This window comes from Chelonia mydas, chromosome 3 (genome assembly GCF_015237465.2).
Source record: "Chelonia mydas isolate rCheMyd1 chromosome 3, rCheMyd1.pri.v2, whole genome shotgun sequence".
NCBI lineage: Eukaryota > Metazoa > Chordata > Testudines > Cheloniidae > Chelonia > Chelonia mydas.
Window position 1 is genome coordinate 131,069,609 of NC_057851.1, and position 23,451 is coordinate 131,093,059.

Here is a 23,451-nt window from a genome sequence, read left to right on the forward strand (position 1 = left end):
TGGGCTGTAATCTTGTGTTTAAGCTGTTCAGGTTTTATAAACAGGCAGTACTGTTAGCTGAAAAATCTATCTGGCTCACAAAATATCATAGAGACTGGCAGTCCTGGCTATAAATGGTGCATTTGCGCATCTGTAAAAGCTCGAAATATTCTGCAAAGACCACACAACAAGAATCAAGCTTTTTTTATTTGTCAGCCTTCTACATAGGCCAGAAAGCTTAGTGACTTTGTGTACCAGCGAAAGTGCACATTGGATTGCATTTGCTATTAGCTGTTCCATCACTGTCAGCTTCTAAAGACCAAAACATTTTTATATTGATAATGCATGCACAAAACAGTACACTTTAAGGATATTATAAATCACCTTCACTGAAATTACAAGATATAAAATATGCATGGAGGCAGTGGATAGATAACTGCTTTGCATGGACAATCACATTTTGTACACATTGTTTCCATTTTGCACTCACCTACACACATTTTGTCTGGTGTAGTTTAGGTGACTATTCCTGAAAAATTTGGACCTAAATTTCCATTTTTGGAGCAAGATTGTAAATTCTTGCAGAGTTCACAAATTTGGGCAAAGTCAGAGGAGATACAGAGTAATGATTAAAATCTCATTCCCTTATTCATCCCCAAACTTCTCACAGGATATTGCTGGCGCTTGGCAGAGACTTGAACAAGCTGAGAAGGGCTATGAGGAATGGTTGCTGAATGAAATACGAAGACTGGAACGACTTGAACACCTGGCTGAGAAATTTAGACAGAAGGCTTCTACTCATGAAACCTGGGCATATGGTAAGCAGACCTTGCTTAGAGTGTTTCAGGTAAATCTATCCAGCATTTTTGCGAAGATTTCATCATGGTTTTATTTGCATAGCCAGGTCTTGTGACCAACCAGTCAGAGCTCCGTTAAATCCAGGAAAGAATCTAGGGAAAAGGCAGATATCAGCAGAGTGTGATTTACTGAACAGCAGCAAAGACAAAAGCATCCTTCCACTTTAAGGGTGACACATAAATACAACCGGGATTTGTTCCAGCCAAGTCCCAAAACTAACGTTATATTAAATGGTGGCTTTCTTTAGCCAAGGTCAACAAGCAACGTCCTACAGTTTAACTTACCTCCCCAGAATTTCAGGGAGAAGATGGGAATGAAAAACCTGGATTTCTTTGATGTGGACACAGCAGTGAAATGAGGACAGACACTTGCATGGAATTAAGTGGCAGGCCACAGCTTTTATTAAACTTTAGCACAGGGGAGGGGTGCTACTGCTAGTCCAACCCCACCATAAGTTAGAACAGCTAGCTGAAGGGCTCCTCTCGCATACAGCACTGCGATAAGGTCTCTCTCAGGCCCTTACCACAGTAGAGAATCTATGTAATGCAGCTCTACCCCACCATGCCCCTCACACTCCCACCACAGTCCCTGTGCTGGCCATTTCAAACCAGAGTCCAGCCCATAGTGAGCTTGTTAGAAGCACCCAAATCAGTAAATGGCTGCCAAGTAAATGCCAGAAGTGAAGCTGTGATCATTCTGAAAGCCTCTTTACTGAGCATGTGCTACTCTGACCATGTGTCGTAGCTCTGACACGGGGAAATTACACATGACAGATACAGGAGAATATATAGTAAGAGAAATAATGGTCCCCTGTGGCCTTAAAATCTAGGAAATAGTATGTGGTGAACTGAAGCGGAAGTGGCTGTCTTTGAATTCAGTGGTCTCTCCTAATGGTAAGAGTTGCTGATGAGTGAGAGATAATCTTTCAGTTTCCGATTTTATTTGCTTGCTTTTATAATGTTTGGTAAATTTGGAAAGGGTCATAAGGATTTGGCATTTTCTGTTTAAAAACCAAGAGTGTTTGAAAAGACTGCCACATATCTCAGCCTTTATGGAGGTTTTGGGCGTGAGGCCAAAGTGAATAATGGATTGAAGGCAGAATTTCAAAGAAGATAATATATCGTTAACATAACTTACACTGAACATAGTGATCTGATTGCTGGCTACATAAGCCAGGTCTTCACTGGAAAAGGTTTGCCAGTATAGCTATGCCAGCCACCCCGCCCAGTGCTGGCATAAAATTGCTCTTCACAATATAATTTATACCACTTCCCTGGGCAAAATAAGATATGCCAGCAAAAGGACTTTTATGCTGGTATACCTGTATCTATAGTAGGGCTCAAAAAATTATACCCCTAGCCAACATTGCTATATTGGCAAAAGTTCTGAGTGTGGGTCAGAATTGTGTAAGGTTTGTGAGGGCATAATCATAGTTTTTCTTTCCACCCTTTTTTCCCTTGGTGGTTTTTAAAAAAGAAATTAAGCAAAATTATTGGCCTTTTTAGGGGAATGGTTGCGTTTTGCCCCCATTCCTTTCTTCTTTGGTGTCCTTTCCTTACACTCTTTTTTTTCCCCCCTTCTACTCTCCTCCTGTTTCAACAGCAACAAGACCAAAAGTTTCAAAATTCATACACGTCCACAGACAGTGAGAATAAATTGCAGTTCAGTGCTAGCTGTGAAAAAAGGCCATTGAAGTGCTTGTCAGTAACTGAAAGATACAGAACCAAAAAACAGAGTTACCAGGCCTGCCTTAAACCATCACAAATAGTGGTTCACTGAGCCAAGAATCGTACCAGCAACCTGGATGCTTCTGCTTTATTACATCTTTGTGTTTATAAATTACATGTTAATGAAGGGCCAGGTTTGAGAACCCTTTTACTCAGATTGGGAAGGAGTCACTCACCCAAGTAGTCCCACAGAAGTTAATAACTACTCAGTTAAGTAACTCTTCACCAGTGCAGGTAGGGAGTTAACAATCTGGTCCTATTCTGGAATGAGCCTGAATTACCTTGCTACTTATTCCATGTTATACAACAATGTGTCTGCGTGAAACAGGCTGATTCCAATGTGGAAAAATCCTTTAGAAATGAACAGAAAGTAATCTTTAGACAGGCTCATGAATGATTCCGTGGAACATAATAGAGAATCACATCCCAGTTATAGAATTCTATAGGATTGTTTCAGCAACCTACAGAAAATATCTTAATATGTTCTACAGGTTTATAAAATGATTTATATATAATATTTATTATTTCACCCTATTAAATTTCATAGGACTTTTCCAGTGAGTTGTTAATAAAGGCTTTACATGAGGGGTGAAATCTTAGCCCTATTGAAGTAAATTAATGGGAGTTTTGTCATTGATTTCAGTGGGGCCAGATTTCACACTGGGTGTATGATACTGATCAAAGCACCACAAAGCTGGGCCCCAATTTAAATGACTGACTTGAGTGTAATTAATGAATTAGTAATGAATTACTGATATTTTTGTTTTTATTTTCAGGCAAAGAGCAGATCTTACTCCAGAAGGATTATGAATCTGCTTCTCTGACCGAAGTCCGCGCTATGTTGAGGAAACATGAAGCTTTTGAGAGTGACTTGGCTGCCCACCAGGACAGAGTAGAACAGATCGCAGCCATTGCCCAGGAGCTGAAGTATGTTCCATTTAGAGGCATGCAGCTGCTGACATTTAGCTGATAAACTCTTTCCAATGAATTCAATAGTGTCATAGGTACAATGTAAGAATTCCACAGATAGCTTCATAAGGATATTATCTGAGCTGGTCATTGACACCTTTCCTTTCCTTTTTTTTTTTTTTTTAATTGAACTAAATATAGACATGCAACTGAATACAGTTGTTTGAGGGCAAACATTTCAAAATTGACTTAACAGTAAGCTTTTGTTTCTGTAGATCTGCTGGTGGGTAAATTGTGTATGTGGTGGGGGTGTATGTGGAATTAGTTTGCCAGTTCATGTGTTCCGCTACAAGAAGCGAGATGTAAAACCATTCTCATAAAAATTATTTATTTCATTTTACCCACGTGTGTATAATATAGATCAAATATTGCAAGCTGATATTAAAATAATGTCTTACATTTGCATCGCGTCTCCCATCCCACAGTACTTTATATACTTTAAAAACTAATTCCTATTCCTTCTCTGTATAGCATGTGTGTCTCGGTTTGTCTAAGGTGCTTGTCAGGCCCCCATTACCATAGTGTGTGAGGACCTCACAATCTTTAATGTATTTATCCCCACAAGCTGCCCTGTGAGGTGAGGAAGTGTTGTTAGCCTCATTTTACAGAGTGGGAACTGAGGCACACAGAGACTTGCCCAAGGTCACACGGGAAATCTGTGGCAGGGTAGGGACTTGAAACCAAGTCGACCAAGACCAATGCGTTAACCACTGGACCAGCACACACACACAGACACACATGCATGTGTACACACACTCAGAGAGAGAATACAAATTAGTTTAAGGGTCCAGTTCAGCAATACACATAAACACATCCTTAATTTTAAGAGTGTGGATAGTCCCATTGAATTTAATGTTGTTATACTGGAAATCAGTGGTACTACTCCCATGCTTAATAGCATGTGCATTGCTGAATTGCAGTATAAATTTATGACGCTAACAGAAGACAGTGTGGACTAGTGGTTAAAACAGATGTCTGTCTGGGAGTCGGGGCATTAAAGCACGCTTCCCAACCCTGTCTCTGACTCTGTGTCACCTGTGGCAAATCTCTTTGTCTCCACAGACTCCTGCCACTGGCCCATGCCAGCCAACTCATGCTTGCCGGGCTGTTTCATTTCTGTGTAGACTTCTGGGCTTGGGCTTCAGCCTGGGCTCTAGAACTCCCCCACCTCGCAGGGTCCTAGAGCCCGGGCTGCAGCCTGAGCCCCGAGAGCCTGAGTCAGCTGGCACGGGCCAGCTCTGGGTGTCTAGTTGCTGTATAGACATACCCTTTATTACCTTTCCATGTTTTAGTTTCTTCATTTCTTTGATGGGTTAAATACCTACTACAAAAGAATATTGTGCAAACTTTTTTGAAAATGACTACAACTCAGAAACACCTGGGTCTTAATTCTCCACTAGCTCCAGTTGTGTCTCTGTGATCCTGTACTGCCTGGCCTCAGTCTAGAGCATCTGGGAGTCTACCCTAACGTATGTCTCTGGAGAAGGGACCTTACAGCTTTGCCATGAGCCTTCCATTCTTGTGCGGGGGTAGAGTGTGGCTAGCACAGGCACCAGTTCTATCACCTCATCCAGTGGAAGTCTCCTCTGTTTAGAAACAAATCCAAACAAACAAATCCATCATCAAGTTAGAAATCGCACCTTCTGAAAATGTTTTGCCTACCATTGTTAGCAGTGACACCTAAGATTACTTTAACTGGAAGAGATTAGAGAAAAAGGTCTATTTTTTTCCCAGTTTATTTAAAAGAGAATGTATATATTTGGAGGAAAAAAAGACGAAGTAATTAGTTAGTGCCAAAAAGCATGAAACTTAAAAGGATGCACATATCAGTGAATTCATCAGTTGATAAAACACTTGCCTTTCTTTTCATCCTAACCTGTATGGTAATAATGATTTTCTATTGTGTAATTGTTTGTAGAGAAGCTCTCAATGGCTCTCTCTAGAGACAATTTCTGAAAATGTCTAACGCTGGTTCAGCTCCACCAGTATTAGCAGCATTGAGAGCAGAGTGCGGACAGCCTGGCAATTGCCACCATTGTTTTAGACGTGTCATTGATCTCTGCTCAGATCAGGCTAATGAACGCAACGCTTAACAGGCTGGTTGGCCATCTACACTAGGGCTCCAAACACTGTTAACATCAATGAAGTTGGACTGGTGTTAGCAACAAAGTGAGATTTTTGAAATAACATGCTTAATGCAGGCAGGGTCGGTGCTACATCCTCTAAGTCTGTGTTTTGCCAGCTTGAAGGGAACATAGCCAGGTGGTTAGAATGGGGCTGGATGGGAGAGAGAACTCTGCCACTGACTTGCTGTGTCATGTTGGACAAGCTACTTGTGGCTTGATTTTCAGAGGTGATGAATCATAGAACTGTAGGATTGGAAGGGACCTTGAGAGGCTAAGGAGAACAATTTTTATCCCTATGAACACCCTACTGACTTCAGAGGTGTTCTGCATTAACCTCCATGTGCTTACCTGTAAAATGGAGAAATCTCTGCCTGGTTGCTTAGGGGGGTTGTGAGGCTCAATTAGTCTTAAAACCCTTGGAGGACATTGAATGAAGGGTGCTATGAATAAATGCCAAGTATTAGTAGCTGCAAGCAAATGGGCAGCTTCCTTTGTATATTGATTTCAATAATTTTACCAACAGTTCTTCACAAAATTTTAGATATTAGAGATGAAAAGTCCTAGTTCCTCGACAGTGATATTTTTTAGGATTGTGTAAAAATTTTCATGCTAAGAAAGGTGCAATTGGAGCCTGAACTAAAGCTCATTGAAATAAATAAGGATCTTTCTCTTGACTTCTTTGGCCATTGGATCAGGCCCTTAAAAAGACCATCACTGACTGTGCTTCAGGTCAGCATGCCCTATATTTTTGGTAGCCATCTCTTGGCTGCCTGCAGTTGCTATTTTGAAGGAGAACAATTGCTGTGTGACCTTGAGCTGCACTGGTTACAGTTCAGTGTCAGCGCTGATATTTTCTGCTACAGCAGCTGAGCCCGCTAAGAGCATAAAGGTTAAAGTTGTTAAAAGCTTGTTGATTGATGGCGTCTGGATAAAGGATTTGTGTGTGTGTGAGCAGGATTATTCTAGTTTGGAAGCTGTTATGCTGTCACTGTGTGCCAGATTGTGAGACATCGTAAATCTTGGATGGGTCACTATTTAAACCTGGGGAAAAAAATCAGGGATTTCCCATTTAATACACTGTAAATGCTAAAAAGAATTAGACAAAATTGTGCTCTAAGGTGCTATACTCATTTATGGGCCTATGCACTAATTCCAAGATTTTCACTAATCAGGATCAAAATTTCTGAATGTATTTTTTAAAATATTTATCTTACCTTGTGTAAAAACTTATTTTCAGCCAGGCAAACAGTTATATTAATCTCCAGCATAGATGGACTAGAAAGCCTTTTGCTTCTCCATACCTGGGTTCAAATTGTGTTTATGGGCACAGTTACAAAGACGCCAGCCCTGATCCAGGAATTACTTAAGTACACGCTTAACTTGGCTTCTGTGGAACTACTCATGTGCTTAAAGTTAAGCACATGCTTAAGTGCTTTGCTGGATCAAAGCTACTGTCAGATCAAATTTGGCCCATCTGTGAGCCAAAATCAATGAAAGTAAGATTTCATGAAATCTAAAACCAGATTAGGATTAAGAAAAAAAGAAATACCTTTATGACTGTTTTAAATTCTAAAGATCATGGGATTTAAAAAAAACCAAACCATTTCACTGGTTTCACTGGTGGAATTCTCAACCATGTGCTGCAGCATTGTGTGTGCATGAAAAGCTAAAAGTTAAATTGACTAGAAACTCACTTTAAAAAAAAGAAAAGTGAAAGCTACTCTATTTTTACTTATAATGGTGAGAGAATCACAAAAAGTAAACAGCGCAAGTAGTGCAAAAGTAAACTAGGTATTTACATTTCTTTCCTTTTTAATAATTCCTGTAAAATGTGACTTTTTTTTTAAAAGGAATTTGTTTCTTAAAAGTTTATGGTGCCAGCTCCTCATGTGAGGTAGATTGGCATAGCTCCACTGAAGTCATTGGAGTCACACTGAGTTATACCAGCTGAGGATCCGGCCTATTATTTTTAAACTGTAGGTACCCTTTTAAAATTAGCATTGATAATCTCATTCTCTTCCCTATTTATCCACATCCAAACATGCAACACAAACTATCTATGCTTAATAAAAGCCCAGGAATAGGATAGCAGGGATATTGCAGGTCATGACTGAGGTATGTTGGCAGAGCTGTTTGGCGAAGTTAGTACAGTATCTCCCAGCACTGACCGGTAGCCAGGACAATTAGTCTCTCACTTTCACAAAAGTGACATTTGCCCTTATCCTAAAAAAATGAGAGAGACAACTGGAGATCAATGATCCATTGGGCTAAAAATAAAATTTGCAATAGTCTCAGAGGTGCCACTTGGAAAAACTTCAAAAACACTTTTTATTTATTTAGACTTATTGTGCAAAAAGATACTGATACGGAAGCTCTTGGTGCCCTGACAATTTACTAAATTCACAATCCATGTATGAACATCATCTATCAGTAGGAGTATAACATAAAAAAAAAATAACTTGCAGCCAGTACATCAAAACAGCAAAATTATGTCCCATCTCACTCCACCCACAGCCTCATACCCTCAGACCTCCCCCAAAGTCTTATTAATTAGATAGCTTTTACTGCATACTCTGAAAGTCAACAAATCTGGAATGGTCTAGAGCAGAGTGCGGAGCAATTCCAGAATCAAAGGGCCCTCATGGAGAATGCCTTGTTCCTTTTTATAAATAATGTGTTTAGATGTCATATGGTTTCTCTCTAACCTTTTGCTGATTAGGGAACTTTTATCAAAAAAGCTCTTAGTTTCCAACAGTTCATTGGTTCTTGCTGCAAAGCCACTGAAGAGTCATTCTCTCACACACATACACTCTCTGTGTCTCAATGACTATAAGTATTTATCCACAGTGGAACAGTCATTGGGCCACAGAGAGAGTGAAAATGACCCAGCCATTAGGGCACCTACCTGGTAGGTTGGAGACCCTGGGTCCAATCCCCTTACACCAGTCACTCTTTCATTATTTATCCACAGTGCAACAGCTTCAACAGGAGAGATTGAGGATGCCCCACATCTGAATATCCCATAGCTCAGTGGTTAGAACACTCTCCTGAGACATGGGAGGCTCCTGTTCAAATCCTTTTGCCCTCCTCCCCATCTTAGACGAGTGCTCTAACCATTGGGCTAAAATTTACAAAGTGAGCACCACCACCTCAGGCCGGATTTTGAATGGGACCCAATCCAGTAGGCAGCCTCTGAGCATGCCTATCGATCAAGCCCCACATGTGGCTTAGGTAGCTGAACACGTCTTTCCTTGAGGTTCATGAATCACTCTGGGTCTTAGTTGGGAGATAGCCATACAGATGCATAGAGGGAGGCTGCAGCGCACATGCCAAGAAGCGGAAACATAGGTGCTGAGGGAACCTTTACGTTGGAAACTTACGTGCTGAGTGAATTTAGAGGACTACGAGGTTCGGCGGGAGTTTTGTAGATCACAGTGGAACCAAAATGGGAATGTAGGCACCTAAATCTGGGGTTTAAGCACCTAGGTACCTCTGTGGATCCCGCCCTTAGTGCCTAGATCCCACACATAACAACACTACACTGCCTAACTGATTGCAAGCTGACTTTTTTAGCAAGAGGAGGAAAAAGAAGAGGAGGAATAGTTACTGAGGGCCAGTGCAACATGTTCACAGGTGCAGAATGTACAGTGTTTTCCTATTTGTTTAGAAAGCTATAGCTCTTTCTCTTCACTCTTTCCTAGCGAACTGGATTTTTACGATGCTGCAAGTGTCAATGACCGATGCCAGAAGATATGTGACCAATGGGACAAACTGGGAACACTTACGCAGAAAAGGAGAGAGGCTCTGGAGGTAAAATTGATATCAATAAGCAGCTCCATTTAAAAAAATAAATCCTTTGGGATTTATAAAAGACGTTGTTGCGTGTTAATTCCTGGAATCCAGACTGCAATAACCCTTTCCTCAGCTCTCCATTTCAGTTTGCTATGAGTTCATTTGCAATAGAGGTTGAATTGCTCAGTAATAGACTTGATGGTGCTTTGTTTCTTAGAAGTTTATGGTGCAGTTAGAAGTTATAAAGCAGCAGCAGAATGAATTTGGTCACCAAGAGGTGACTTGTAATCTCACCCTTTGGGGATTTGATGCATAGCAGTGATATAATTAGGCAGCTGTCTTGTCATATTCCCTACAGCAAAACTCCGTTTGAGCAGTAGGCCAGTGCCCAGGCTCTCTGGTGATGGAGGTTCCAAAGCAGTGAGATCCAATTTACTAAAAGCCCTAAGATGTGTCTTCATGGCTTCCCATGAGATCAGTGGAAGCCACCTACATACATCTCTGGGTTCAAATGTGACATGTATGTGTTACTGCTCCATTTCAGACACGAAAGAAATGACTAAAGCAGGCCATTCATTTCCAATTGGTGCAATTTAATTTGTTCATTTTATAGATCAGATTATCAGAAAATATTTAAAATGCAATAAATGGCAATAAAATCATTTAGGCCCCGATCCTACAAAGTCTTATGCACATACTTAAGTTTACATAAGTTTAACATGAAAATAATTTTAATGTCAGTAGTCTCACTGACTTCAGTGGCATCTTTTAAGATATCTCAGGTTGGGCAGCCAGGAAATGAGGCATCCAAAATCATCAGTCACTTTTGAAAATGTATGCCCAAGGTAACTTGGACACTACCTGTATGTGCATAGAATTAGCTTTCACCTTGGTAACAATGAATTTGTTTGTGTGCATTTACTGGACTTAACAGAGGACAGAGAAATTGCTGGAAACAATTGATCAGCTTCACCTGGAGTTTGCCAAGAGAGCTGCTCCATTCAACAACTGGATGGAAGGTGCTATGGAAGACCTACAGGACATGTTTATTGTTCATAGCATAGAGGAAATTCAGGTAAATTGGTAGTATGTTTTTGGTTTGCAATCCTCAGGAAGTCAAGAAAGGGAAGCTTTCCCTCTCACTGAATGGACATTGTCAACATGTGTAGGTGAAAACATATCGTGCCTTTAAGCTATCTTTCTGACAGAGAATGTCCTTTCCCACTCATCTGTGAGCATAAAGTGATAACCTATAAGCAGACATGGCCTTTTAAGGCAACTGGCTGCAGTACTTCTCCCCTTGGAAGGAGTCCTTAGCCAGAGATAAGAAGGCAGGCAAACCATGTGGAGAGCAGAACTTGGGAACACGGTGTCTCTTTGCATTTCTCATTATATGGCCCTTGGCAGTTGTTTGGGGCTCTAAGACACTAGCTATGTGGGACTGGTGGCCTTGAGTAGTCACAGTGTATGGGATTTGGCCCAGAACAGTCATATCTGACTGCACTAATGTTAACCTAATAATAAAGGCAACGTTGTGGAACCTGATGCTTTACTTCTGTGTCTCATTAAAGGAAAGGCATAATTTACCTTTCCACCCACTTTAAGACCACTTTATATTACCAGATAAGTATATAAGTGTCTTAGTATAAATGAGAATTGGGCTGTTCATTGTGCATAGTTGGCTTGTTGTGAAAGTAATTAAAGGCATTAATTTGTCATTTATTCAGTTGCACTCAACATTAGTGGTACATTTGTGCAGCTGTATTTAAAGGGACGGTCTCAAGTATTTAGGCCCAGATGCTGCATCATGATCTGCTAGGGAAGACCGCTTTGCCTATGCGGAGTCACACTACTTCATTGAGACTCCATATGAACACAGGGCTTCAAGTGAGAGCATTCCAAAGAAGTGTCAGGGCTCTAATTAATTTTTTCTTTTAAACAGGGCAAGGTTAGGGTGAGTAGAAAACTTGTTATGTTTTTTTAAACTTGGTGGGGAAAAGGAAAGGGGATAATAGTCACTTGCAGTATTGGAAACCCAAATAGCACAGTATTGAAAAACATCAAAGGTAGCATGAAAAATGAAGTGAAACTTATCTGTCTGGCTTTACTATTCAGAGTGCATGAAGTGCAACAAAGTATGACAGTTAAATTAGTTTTTTTCATTTGCATTCTTAATATCATATGTTGTTAGAAACACAGGTAAAGAAACATTTTTCAGAAATGCATCATTTTCATCTTCACAGTGTCTCTTCAATACTTAAAAACAGCAAAATATGGTCTGCTACCCCAAAGACCACCTTATTGCAAGTTCTGTCTTTTTTGAGGTGATCCTATAGGTGAAATTTTGTCTCCACTGGAATTTTGCCATTGACTTCCATAGGGTCAGGGTTTCATCCCATGTGTACAATGTATTTGGGGAGGAAATACAATTATTTATATCAGGCCCTCAAGATCATAGAACTGACATTATAACAAAAATCCTCATACTTTCCCCCTTTGTTTCTGATTCCAGAGTTTAATCACTGCCCATGAACAGTTTAAAGCCACTCTGCCAGAGGCAGATGGTGAGAGACAGGCTATCCTGTCGATCCAAAATGAAGTTGAGAAGGTTATTCAGAGTTACAACATCAGAATAAGTGCAAGCAATCCTTACAGCACCGTCACTATGGATGAAATCCGGGCCAAGTGGGATAAGGTATTGTATGCTAAAGGTGAAAATGACATTGCAGGAATAATGTTTTTTTGGTTGTAAGAATAATAAGAACAGAGACCTACACTAACTCTCAAGAAGTTGTCATGAATTACCAAAATGAAAAAAAAGTCTAATATCTGGGCTGATCCAACAGCATTCACTCAGGCAAAACTCTCTCTGCAATCAATGGGTAAAAACAGGAACAGCCCCATAATGAAAGGTCTTCCTTAAAAATCTTGGCTAGTTTGGACAGCAGAAAGTATGTCAACATAAAATTAGGCTATTGGCTAGAAGAAGCTTGGTTGTCATTATGGCTACTGTAGAAAAGAAGCCTACCTATGTATTATGGAGAAACGTAGTACGGACGGATATTGAAAAAAATACATAATGAGTTACAGCCATATTTAACATTTTAAACAGGTTTCAACTCAATATTTAGTAGGTCAGTGGGGTAACTGATGTAGAACTGCAAGGAAAATTTGGGCTCAGTGTTAGTTTTTATGATATAAAATATATTTAAAACATTTTAAATGTTTTACATGGGATTATATTAATTTTAATTATACAGTAGCATTACGGTTCTCTGAATTGCAACTGGGTTCCCCAGTCACGTGACTATATCATTAATGACTGAAGTACACAGGCCAGGGAACCAGTTCTGCTCCCATTGAAGTTAAGTAGGAGTTGGATCAGAATCCAGATCTGCATTGTGGAACTCTCTTTTTAAAAACACACACATACATTCACACAGAGGACCAATGCACACCACCAAATACACAAACATATAGTGCAAACCACAAGAATGTGATCCCAACAGGTAACAAGAACCAAACTCACAGTTTCACCATAACAACCTTGTAGGGTAGGCAAAGTATCAAGTGCAATCCTATTACTGAGGCTTTTAGAACTGGATTGTGGAGCTGGCCCAACACATCTCATTTGAGTCTACCTTCCTGGCTTTGTTTGAATGTAATGTTGTGTGTCAATTACTGTTTAAAGCTAAGTGAGACTAATTGGGAAGTGAATATGCTTAAAATAGCCTGTTTTTTTCCAACAGGAAAAACAGGGTAGTAACTAGACCAGGGTTAAAAAGTCTTAAACTTAAATCTAGCCAGAAATTAGATTTTCTTTTCCTTAGAAGTCAGTCTTTCTGGTCACACTTCCAGCCTGACTGGTTTCAAAATGCTTAAGAGTATGCCCAGAAAGATATTGGAGCAAATAATTAAGCAATCAGTTAGCAAGAACAAATCATAGATTCATAGATATTAAGGTCAGAAGGGACCATTATGATCATCTAGTCTGACCTCCTGCACAACGCAGGCCACAGAATCTCACCCACCCACTCCTGCGAAAAACCTCTTGCCTATGTCTGAGCTATTGAAGTCCTCAAATCATGGTTTAAAGACTTCAAGGAGCAGAGAATCCTCCAGCAAGTGACCCGTGCCCCATGCTACAGAGGAAGTGAAAAACTTCCAGGACCTCTTCCAATCTGCCCTGGAGGAAAATTCCTTCCCAACCCCAAATATGGCGATCAGCTGAACCCTGAGCATATGGGCAAGATTCACCAGCCAGATACCCAGAAAGAATTCTCTTTCAGATCCCACCCCATCTAGCATCCCATCACAGACCATTGGGCCTATTTACCATGAATAGCTGAAGATCAATTAATTGCCAAAATTATGTTATCCCATCATACCATCTCCTCCATAAACTTATCGAGTTTAATCTTAAAGCCAGATAGGTCTTTTGCCCCCACGGCTTCCCTTGGAAGGCTATTCCAAAACTTCACTCCTCTGATGGTTAGAAACCCTCATCTAATTTCAAGTCTAAAACTTCCCAATGACCAGTTTATATCCATTTGTTCTTGTGTCCACATTGGTGCTGAGCTTAAATAATTCCTCTCCCTCCCTAGTTTTTATCCCTCTGATATATTTAGAGAGAGCAATCAAACCAACCTCATAGCTTGCTTTTAACAGGGCAAAAAGCCTTGTGGAAGAGGGGACGCAGTAGATGTGGTATATCTTGACTTTACACTTTTGGTACTGTCTTATGACCATCTCATAAATAAACTAGGGAAATACAACCTAGATGGAGCTACTATAAGGTGGGTGCATACCTGGTTGGAAAACCATTCCCAGAAAATAGTTATCAGTGATTCACAGTCAAGCTGGAAGGGCATATCGAGTGGGGTCCCACGGGGATCAGTTTTGGGTCCAGTTCTGTTAAATATCTTTGTCAATTATTTAGATAATGGCAGAGGGAGTACACTTATCAAGTTTGTGGATGATGCCAAACTGGGAGGGGTTGCAAGTACTTTGGAGGATAGGATTAAAATTCAAAATGATCTGGACAAACCGGAGAAATAGCCTGAAGGAAATAGGATGAAATTCAATAAGGACAAATGCAAAGTACTCCACTTTGGAAGGAACAACCAATTGCACACATACAAAACGGGAAATAACTGCCTAGGAAGGAGCACTGTGGAAAGGGATCTTGGGGTTATAGTGGATCACAAGCTAAATGTGAGTCAGCAGTGTAACACTTGCAAAAAAAAGCAAACATCATTCTGGGAGGTATCTGGAGGAGTGTTGTAAGCAAAACACAAGAAGTAATTCTTCCTCTCTACTCTACACTGATAAGGCCTCAACTAGAGTATTGTGTCCAATTCTGGGTGCCACATTTCAGGAAAGATGGGGATAAATTGGAAAACGTCCAGAGGAGAAAAACAAAAATGATTAAAGGTCTAGAAAACGTGACCTATGAGGAAAGATTGAAAAAATTGGGTTTAGTGTGGAGAAGAGAAGCGTGAGAGGGGACATGATAACAGTTTCCAAGTACATAAAAGGTTGTTACAAGGAGAGGGGAAAAAATTATTCTCCTTAATCTCTGAGGATAGGACAAGAAGCAATGGTCTTATATTGAAACAAGGGTGGTTTAGGTTGGACATTAGGAAAAACCTCCTAACTGTCAGAGTGGTTAAGCATTGGAATAAATTACTGGGGGAGATGGTTTAAATTAATCACAAGAGCCAGCCAAATATTTAACTTGAAAAATCAATAATTATTTGATTAAATGTTTTAAATTCAGCATTATATTTAGTCATTGAATTAAAGTATATAATAAAATGCCTTGAATTTTAAAAAAAATTACTGATAGCGGTACAAAGGTCTACTTGAAAGAATGAGTAATTTTTCTGTTTTATAAAAGTTTATCTGAAAAATAAGTTAATGTTTTGTCATTAAAACTTTAGAATAACTTGGGTCTGTTTTTTGCGTAAACTTAATAATAATTTAAAAAAAAACATTCTCAAACTGACTGTTTTTGTTCTTCTTTCTTGTTTTCCATCTTCTGCGAAGACCCCAATTAAACAGAGCATATCTGTTCAGGACAGCACTTACACATGAGCCTACGTGCTCTTGTAAACAGGGATGCAACTTAGGCACATGTTTAAATGCTTTCCTGAATTAGGGCCAGAGCGCTCACTACCTTCAGTAGTTTCATTTCCATCTCGAGGGAGTAAACACTGGCTCAGTAGAAAGTGGCTGCAGGATTGTGCTGTAATATTTTATAACTACAATGAGTTCTTCCAGTGTTTGTTGTGGTCTAATGATATGCCTTGCCGGTTAAAAGCTAACAACCACCAACACAGATCTTTATTAAACCATAATTGACAACTCCCTGTCATGCTTTATTGGTTCATCCTGTTCTGTCCAGGAATAAAATAAAAAATTATTTTCACTGCAGTGAATTTTCTGTTTCCTCACATGGGTCCACCTCAGTCAGTATTTACTTCATTGGTCAATAATGCTTAATATTCACTAAAAAAGAGAAGTCAGTACCTGTTGTTTCATTGTACAGCACATCTCTTCATTTCAATAGTTCTAGTACCTAAAGAACCGTACAAAAATTCAAGTAAGAAATACACAATAGGCCACATGTAAACATTAGCTGAAACAGTCAAAAACTTCACAAAGTTTGCTCATGATTGAAAGCAAACAAGCATTTCAGGTAATGAAATAAACCTGCTCGCTAAATAGCTGTAGGGGGTGACAGAGGAAGGGGGAAAACTGAGGTTAGGAAACCATCAATCTATGCTACATTATTTTTACAAGTATGATCTAATCTTATCTATTTACATCAACCCTCATTTCTTTTGTGCATGGGCAGGTGAAACAACTTGTGCCCGTGAGGGATCAATGTTTGCAGGAGGAGCTAGCCCGTCAGCATGCTAATGAACGTCTGCGTCGCCAATTTGCTGCTCAGGCCAATGTCGTTGGGCCATGGATCCAGACCAAGATGGAGGCGAGTATCACTGAGGCATCAAGAGGACGCTGCTGAATAGAACACATATCATTTTTCTCAGAATACTCCTTGCTGTACACACAGAACATCAGTGGCGTTCAGTGCCCTGCACCAGCACTCAAACATTCATGTAATCAAGTCTTTTAAAGAAGGGTTCTAAAATAGTCAGAGCTTATAAAAGCAAATAAAAACCGGTCTAACAAGATGAAATCATTTTGGAATAGTTTTTTGAGAAGTGAATGGGGACATTAGAGAGGTGATTTTCAAAGGCACACAGAACAGATAGTTCTCCCAACTCACATTAACAGTCCATGGGAGCTGAACCTTTGAAGTCCTCTCCTAGATTATGATTATTAGTTTGGCTGTGTTCTATCTATGTAAATACCATTGTCCGAATGTTGTCCTGAGATATGAGTGTGCAACAGAGGACGTCCTCTAGTTTGGAGGGAGTTTTGATTGCCACTGATTCTTAGTGTAAAAAGGTTACATTTTCCACGTAAATGTGTGGCAAACTAACAAACCTGGAGTTTAGATTTTTTGTTTCTTTTTGTGTGACAGGAAATTGCCCGCAGCTCTATTGAGTTGACAGGGACCTTGGAGGACCAGATGAATCAACTGAAGCAGCATGAACACAATATCATCAACTACAAAACCAATATTGACAAATTGGAAGGAGACCATCAGCTTATACAAGAAGCCCTGGTGTTTGATAACAAGCACACAAGTTATACTATGGAGGTAGTTATGAATTCAGTTCTGTGCTCTGAGGTTCATGTATCCACTTCCCCCAGTCTGAGGGAGTTCCTAGTTTATTTGCAGCAGAAGATATACATTACTAAGGCTCCATTTGTCTCGGCCATAAATTCCTGTGACAAAACCATGACTTCTGGTCTTTTTTATGAAGCCTATGGTCTTTGTCACCTGGTCAGCTGCTCCTGAGTAAGATCCCGGTCCTGGATGGAGCTGACTGCAAGATCAGAGCATAAGACTTTATACATTTTACATTGTGGACTTTCTATATGTTCATGGAGGGTGGAACATGGATTGTTATATGGGTATGAACTGTTAAATATTATTGTTTTAATTGGAACATAAAAGAGATTTATTTGACTTTCCTCTTAATTTCCCATGACAAAAAACTGTATTCTTTAAAATATAGTTTGCCACGACTTTTCCTTTTCTTTATGTCTGTTGTAGCATTTTTGTCATGATAAAACCATGTCTTTTCCCACATGTTTGCCATGACAGATTACCAGCCAAGACCCTGGTCCTGTTGACACATATATATAAGTCACTTTACACACAGGAGTAGTCCCATTGAACTAAATGAGACTGCTCACATGTATAAAGTAACTCATGATTTTAAGTGTTCAAAGAGTTGGAGCCCAAGGTGGGAAAGTCACTATAACTGGAAAGCTTGGGAACCATGTTGGGTCAGCCAAATACTGTCCAGAATTAAACTGATGCTCAAAAATACAACAGCTCTTGAATCCAAGTGTTGCCATCTAAGCCAACATCAGACTTCATGGCTAACATGAACACTATGATCAAGAACCAATAGAGGGTATGAACAAGTACCAGTTTAGGAACTAATTTAATATTTTTTGCATGTCTGTTATACATGGGCAGCGGGTGAGCATGCCCTTGGGAAAGGCTAACCCCCAGCCCCTCCTGCTCTGCCCGAGGCCCAGCCCCTTCTGCCTCCCTCCCCCGCCGGAGCCCGGAGCACATCTCCCCCCACGGCCACTGGCCCCCCACCTGCCCCTAGCCCCAGTGCTGGGCAGGCGGCATGGCTATATCGCATTCTGCCCCAACACTGGGTGGGCGGCACAGCCATATCACATCCAACCCCAGCGCTGGGCGGGCGGGCAGGCGGCGTGGTTGGAGCACCCCCAGCTCCAGCGCTGTGCAGGCAGGCAGAGTGGTCAGAGTGCCCCCAGCCCCGGCACTGGGCATGCAGGTGGCGTCACCGGAGCACCCCCAGCCCCAGCGTTGCCCCAGTCTGGGAGTCTTGTGCACACCACGGCCCTCAGCCTGCCTGCTGCAGCCTCTTGGCCACAGAAGGGAACAGCAGGCAGAAGGGGACCTGGAGGCATAGCATGGGTGGGGCCAAGCCAGGCTGTTTGGGGAGGCACAGCCTCCCCCTGCCTACAATACCCACTGCCCATGCTGTTATATTTCCAGTGTACCCATAATCGTAGCACGCAGGAAGTGGCACCAAACAACAATCTATATAAATAATTTCAGATTGTGTTGTTGGTTTCTCTCTTACTGTCTTTTTTATCATGCTAGGTTTTCATTACCAGCCTAAAGAATCCATGTTTTCTCTCCTATAGCATGTCCGTGTTGGATGGGAACTCTTACTGACCACCATTGCCCGAACTATCAATGAGATTGAGACACAGATCCTTACAAGAGATGCCAAGGGTATCACCCAAGAACAAATGAATGAATTCAGAGCATCGTTCAATCACTTTGATAGGGTACAGTACCTCAACTTCTTTCTCATCTAACAGTTCTCCAACAGCAAGTCAGTATAACATTGTTTCCTTGCATTCCAAATATCAGTCTCTCTTTAAGATGCACTAAAAAATGGATAATTTTTCTGAAGTAAAAATGCTAAAATAAAAAGAAAAGGAGTACTTGTGGCACCTTAGAGACTAACCACAAGTACTCCTTTTCTTTTTGCGAATACAGACTAACACGGCTGCTACTCTGAAACCTGTCAAAATAAAAAGAGGAGGTATATTCTCTTAAACTATAGCATTTATTATGCAGATGATTTAAAGATTAATTTCTGCTCTTCAATTTTGCTGTGGAATTAAAATTCAGAGAGAATGACAGCTAACTGAGTGTTTGTAACAACCTGTTAAAATAATGCAGGGGACTGACTGGATATTTTTGTATATGCTACAAAGTGATGTGGTCCCTTACCTTAAAGCAGGGGCCTGTTACGTGCTCTCACCCGTAGTTGCTGTCACATATTAAGGCTTGATTTCGCCTGCATTATAACAAAAAGAAAAAAAAGGAAAAAATAAATAACTTTTCCCCCTAGAAATATTCTGTTCAAGGAAGCAACTCAGCAGGGGCAGCGATCGTTTTCAAAGAAAATCCTTTCTATGCACAGGGATTGTGTGTTTCAGTTCCTTAGTTAGAAATTAATAAAGTAGGAAAGAAAATACCCTTGTGGATGAATGTAACACACTATACTGGTGATTCTCAGTGCAATCAAAGAAATGAAAGTAGTAATCAAAATGCACATGTAAGAGGTAAATAAAGAGATAGGTATGGATGCAGTAACAAAGCAAAACTATTTAATGCAAACAGAGTTATTTTCATACATAAGAATAGGGATGTGAGTGACATTCCCAGTTGGAAAACTATATTCACACATAATTTTGCTGCGTAGATGCTCATACAAATCTGTCTTCAAAATCCAATGCAAATCTCAAATACTGAAAATGACTGCTGTAATATAGCACCAGCCTGCTCCCTTCCTCCTCCTCCTCTGGCTTCTTTCTGTCATGAGGCTGTACACAATTCCTCACCTTCTCCCTCTTACCACCTGGATTCCCTGAAAACTATCCTGGGTTCCAGAGAGCTTCACCCACTTGCAGCCTGACTCTGTCCACCCCATGGCCAATGCTAGCTCCTCCCTTTCATCTCCATCCTGTTATTCCATTTCTTAGCTCCCCAGCTCCAAAGTGGCTACATGTATCTAGATTTGTAGTTGGTGTATATTGGATCCTGATAGTCAACATTTGGTATCTGGCACTTCAGACAAAAAGTAGAATTTTCAAATATCTACAATAGAAGCAAGGAGAGGGTAGATCCACAGGAGTCAGTGACAGATGTACTTCATTTTATGGAGACCCTAAGTGTAATTGTAGTGTTGTATAATTCCTCTTTGTATTCACTAAGGACAGAGAAGACAATATCACAGAGACAGAGATACATTTCCCAGGGTGAGAAAAAAGTAACATGCTGAAAGGCTTTCCCAATGCACTGGAGCAGATACTTGAGCAATTAGAGCTATTAAAAACAGACGGAGCATCAGGCTCAGATAAATTACAACCTACAGTTTAGAAGAATCCATTGTGGGGAAGCAGGAACTTTGTGTAAAGATTTGGGAGCTCCCTAAAGAGCATATGCTCCCCTCACACTGCATGGAGAAGGTTTGGAAGAGGTATGGTACGTAAGGGATAAAGGTGGCTATGCCATAGTACAACTCACACTGTGTAGCCATTTCCAGCACTTCCGTAACTTTTATTGAATCCTTCAGAGCAGGAATGTCCGCTCTGTGGCTTTAACTTTCCATGGAAGGGGTATTGTTGCTAGGTGGTGGCAGCCCAGCAGAATGGACTGTCAAGCTTCTGGTGCTGCAGAAGGCCTAGATATGCACAAGTTAAGATCTATGGCAACTGGCCATGTTCTGATGGACCTGCAGCCTTTCCATGAACTGGCAGAGACACCTCCAGGTCCCAGAGGAAACAATGCAGCAGAGCTACAGCATAGAAAAGCCTATATAACAGCGTGTAGGAGAGAGGTGGTGTTTCCACACAATTTTAGGCAGGGTGGAGAGCATATGACCGTAAGAAAGAGGGTAAGGCCGAAGGCCTGGAGAGTAGTTAACATTCTGCAGCGTACAAATATAAGAAAAGGAGGCAAAATTTGAAAACACAGCTACTAAGCCAGGCTTCCTGTGTGCAACAAATAGTGCTAAAAGGGAAGCTGTTTCAAAGCACACTGAGGGCTTGGCTACACTTCCATTTTATAGCGCTCTAACTTGCTGACTCAGGGGTGTGAAGAATCACCCCCCTGAGCGCAGCAAGTCAGAGCACTTTAAAGTGCTAGTGTAAACAGGCTCCGAGCACTGGGAGCTAATCCCCTCGTGGAGGTGGATTACCAGGAGTGCTGGGAGAGCTCTCTCCCAACGCTCACGCACGACCACACTCACACTTCAAAGCGCTGCCGTGGGAGCGCTCCCACAACAGCGCTTTGAAGTTTCCAGTGTAGCCATGACCTAAAGAATTGTTAATGCACAGTAGCAGGGCCCACACAGATAGTTAGGGTGTAGTAGGCTAGTTCAGGCTACATTCACACCTCAGCTTGGTGTGAATTAAATGTTAGTGTAGACCAGTCCTAATTAAGGTATAATATAGTGGGCAAATGTGACTCAATCTACACAGACTAGAAGAAGGCAAATCTTTTTCATTAAACAAACACATTTGAAAGACTGAAGCGTCTTTTTCAATTTTACACCTTCCCTTCATCCTCCCAAACTTACACATTCAATGTCAAAGGATAAATTTATCAACTCTGCTTCAGAGTTTCTTCAAGTACACACAATTATCAGTCCTCTAAACTGGCTGTTTACAGAGGTAAGGCAGATGTGGACTCTGCTATGAAATCTGGAATTGGGGTGAATGAAATTGGATCATCCAAATGTAGTTCTGTAACATGAAAGGCATCACATTTCCCCAATGAAGCAGAGAGCAGAAATGGGTGTAGAGATTTTCAATATAAACATTATGTTCTGAGGTTTGCTGACATATTTTCTTTAGCTTCTAAATCTTTAAAACATATGCATATCTGAAACAGGTACTGCCAGTATTTTCCTTCCTGTTAAGGAAGATTATATAGTATAGAATTGTTAGCTTTATAGTAATCGACTATTGTTGCTAATCGTGGTACTGAGTGGATGAGGTATTTAGAAAAATAAATAGAATTGAAGAGTGCAGTTCAGTGATGAACAATCAGCAAGAATCCAAAAACTGAAAACCATTCCTGACAAGTAGACTTTATTTAAACAAGGTCAGTTATGGATGCCTAAGTTCTGGGTTTCCTGGTACTTTTCCAGTTTAAATAAGATCTTAATGTTTGGAACTTTGCATGTATGTGTGAATATTACAGAGTATTAATGTGCAGAGTCACTAAAAGCTCCATTTTTAATAGTTCATTTTGATCTGCATGAAACTAAACAGTTTATAGACGACTGCCAAGAACGGCTTCAATGAGATAAAAATTTGAGAGGGGAACTCCTTTTTTTCCTCCAGGAGAAAAAAAAAAGGGCAAATATTCAAAATCATAATGATCTTACCATTCAAACTCCATTACTGTTACAGAACCTGAGTCTCCAATCTTGATCTGTTTGAGGAAGGGCATGAGGATGAGGCTCATATTATTTGAAGTGGCCTCTGTATGTCTTGACTGTTGGAAAGATAAAACTCCATACTATTTAAAATGGAAAGGATGAGATTTTGGCTTGGACTACAGGCCCACACAGCGAAATTAGGAGGAGTGAGTTACCCCTTTAGACCTCTGCATGGAATAGCTGAGCTTTGGGTCTGGGTGTGCTGGAGTAAGGTGTGCTGCATGCACCTGAAGCAAAGGGGCAGAGAGAGTTTCCATCCCTCCCCAGTGCATCAACCAGCACAGCTGAACCACACAGGTGGTGTCGTAAATTCCCTTAGCTATAGGCCAAGAGTAAATTATGACCTCCCCTGTAGCAAGGGGGAAGCAGGGAGGGAATTCTGTCTCAGACAGGGGTTGTTGTGGCATGGTACCTCCTGGGGCTCCTGAGAAGGTGCACCACTCTTTGCTCAGGGCTGACTAAAGGCACAATCAAGCTCCAAATATAAATAGGAATCTGCTGCTAAACTGTTATATTCCTTGTACTGCCATAGAAAGGCATAAAGGAGATATGGGGTACAATTTATTTGAAATATAACAAGATTTTTTGGGATGCTCCAAATGGTGTCTAATTGATTTATCATACACAGGTGACATATATATGTTGGCAATCAGTGCTTCTCAATCCCTTTATGGTTTCCACATGTAATGCTAAGAACAGAGTCTTTTTTTCAGATTCAATATGTTTTAATAAACCCTAATTGCAAAGCATATGATAAAATATCTACTGCAGCTACACCTGCAATATCATAAATATTGAATTGGCTGTTTTCCACGTTAATGTCAGTAAATGTGGGCCATATTCTACTTTTGA

At 40.6% G+C, this 23,451-nt stretch overlaps 1 protein-coding gene and 1 long non-coding RNA gene across 3 annotated transcripts in view; one reads left to right on the forward strand and one right to left on the reverse strand.

Moving 5' to 3' along the window:
- The window catches only part of ACTN2 (actinin alpha 2), an 88,543-nt gene that overhangs the window by 55,886 nt on the left and 9,206 nt on the right, over window positions 1-23,451 (forward strand). Inside the window, exons 11-18 of the mRNA XM_007069004.4 lie at window positions 650-797; window positions 3,341-3,491; window positions 9,361-9,469; window positions 10,386-10,526; window positions 11,964-12,146; window positions 16,311-16,445; window positions 17,004-17,183; window positions 18,782-18,928. Of these exons, the coding sequence (XP_007069066.1) occupies window positions 650-797; window positions 3,341-3,491; window positions 9,361-9,469; window positions 10,386-10,526; window positions 11,964-12,146; window positions 16,311-16,445; window positions 17,004-17,183; window positions 18,782-18,928 (1,194 nt within the window). The remainder of the gene's footprint in view (window positions 1-649; window positions 798-3,340; window positions 3,492-9,360; window positions 9,470-10,385; window positions 10,527-11,963; window positions 12,147-16,310; window positions 16,446-17,003; window positions 17,184-18,781; window positions 18,929-23,451) is intronic.
- LOC114021576 lies at window positions 796-23,430 on the reverse strand. Of its 2 annotated transcripts, XR_006290068.1 has the most exons (4): window positions 22,546-23,430; window positions 19,380-19,446; window positions 15,983-16,031; window positions 796-929 (listed from the first exon to the last, which is right to left on the reverse strand). It is a non-coding gene; the product is annotated as an uncharacterized LOC114021576 (long non-coding RNA). The 2 variants fall into 2 exon arrangements; XR_006290069.1 differs by lacking the exons at window positions 796-929; window positions 15,983-16,031 and adding an exon at window positions 16,385-16,474.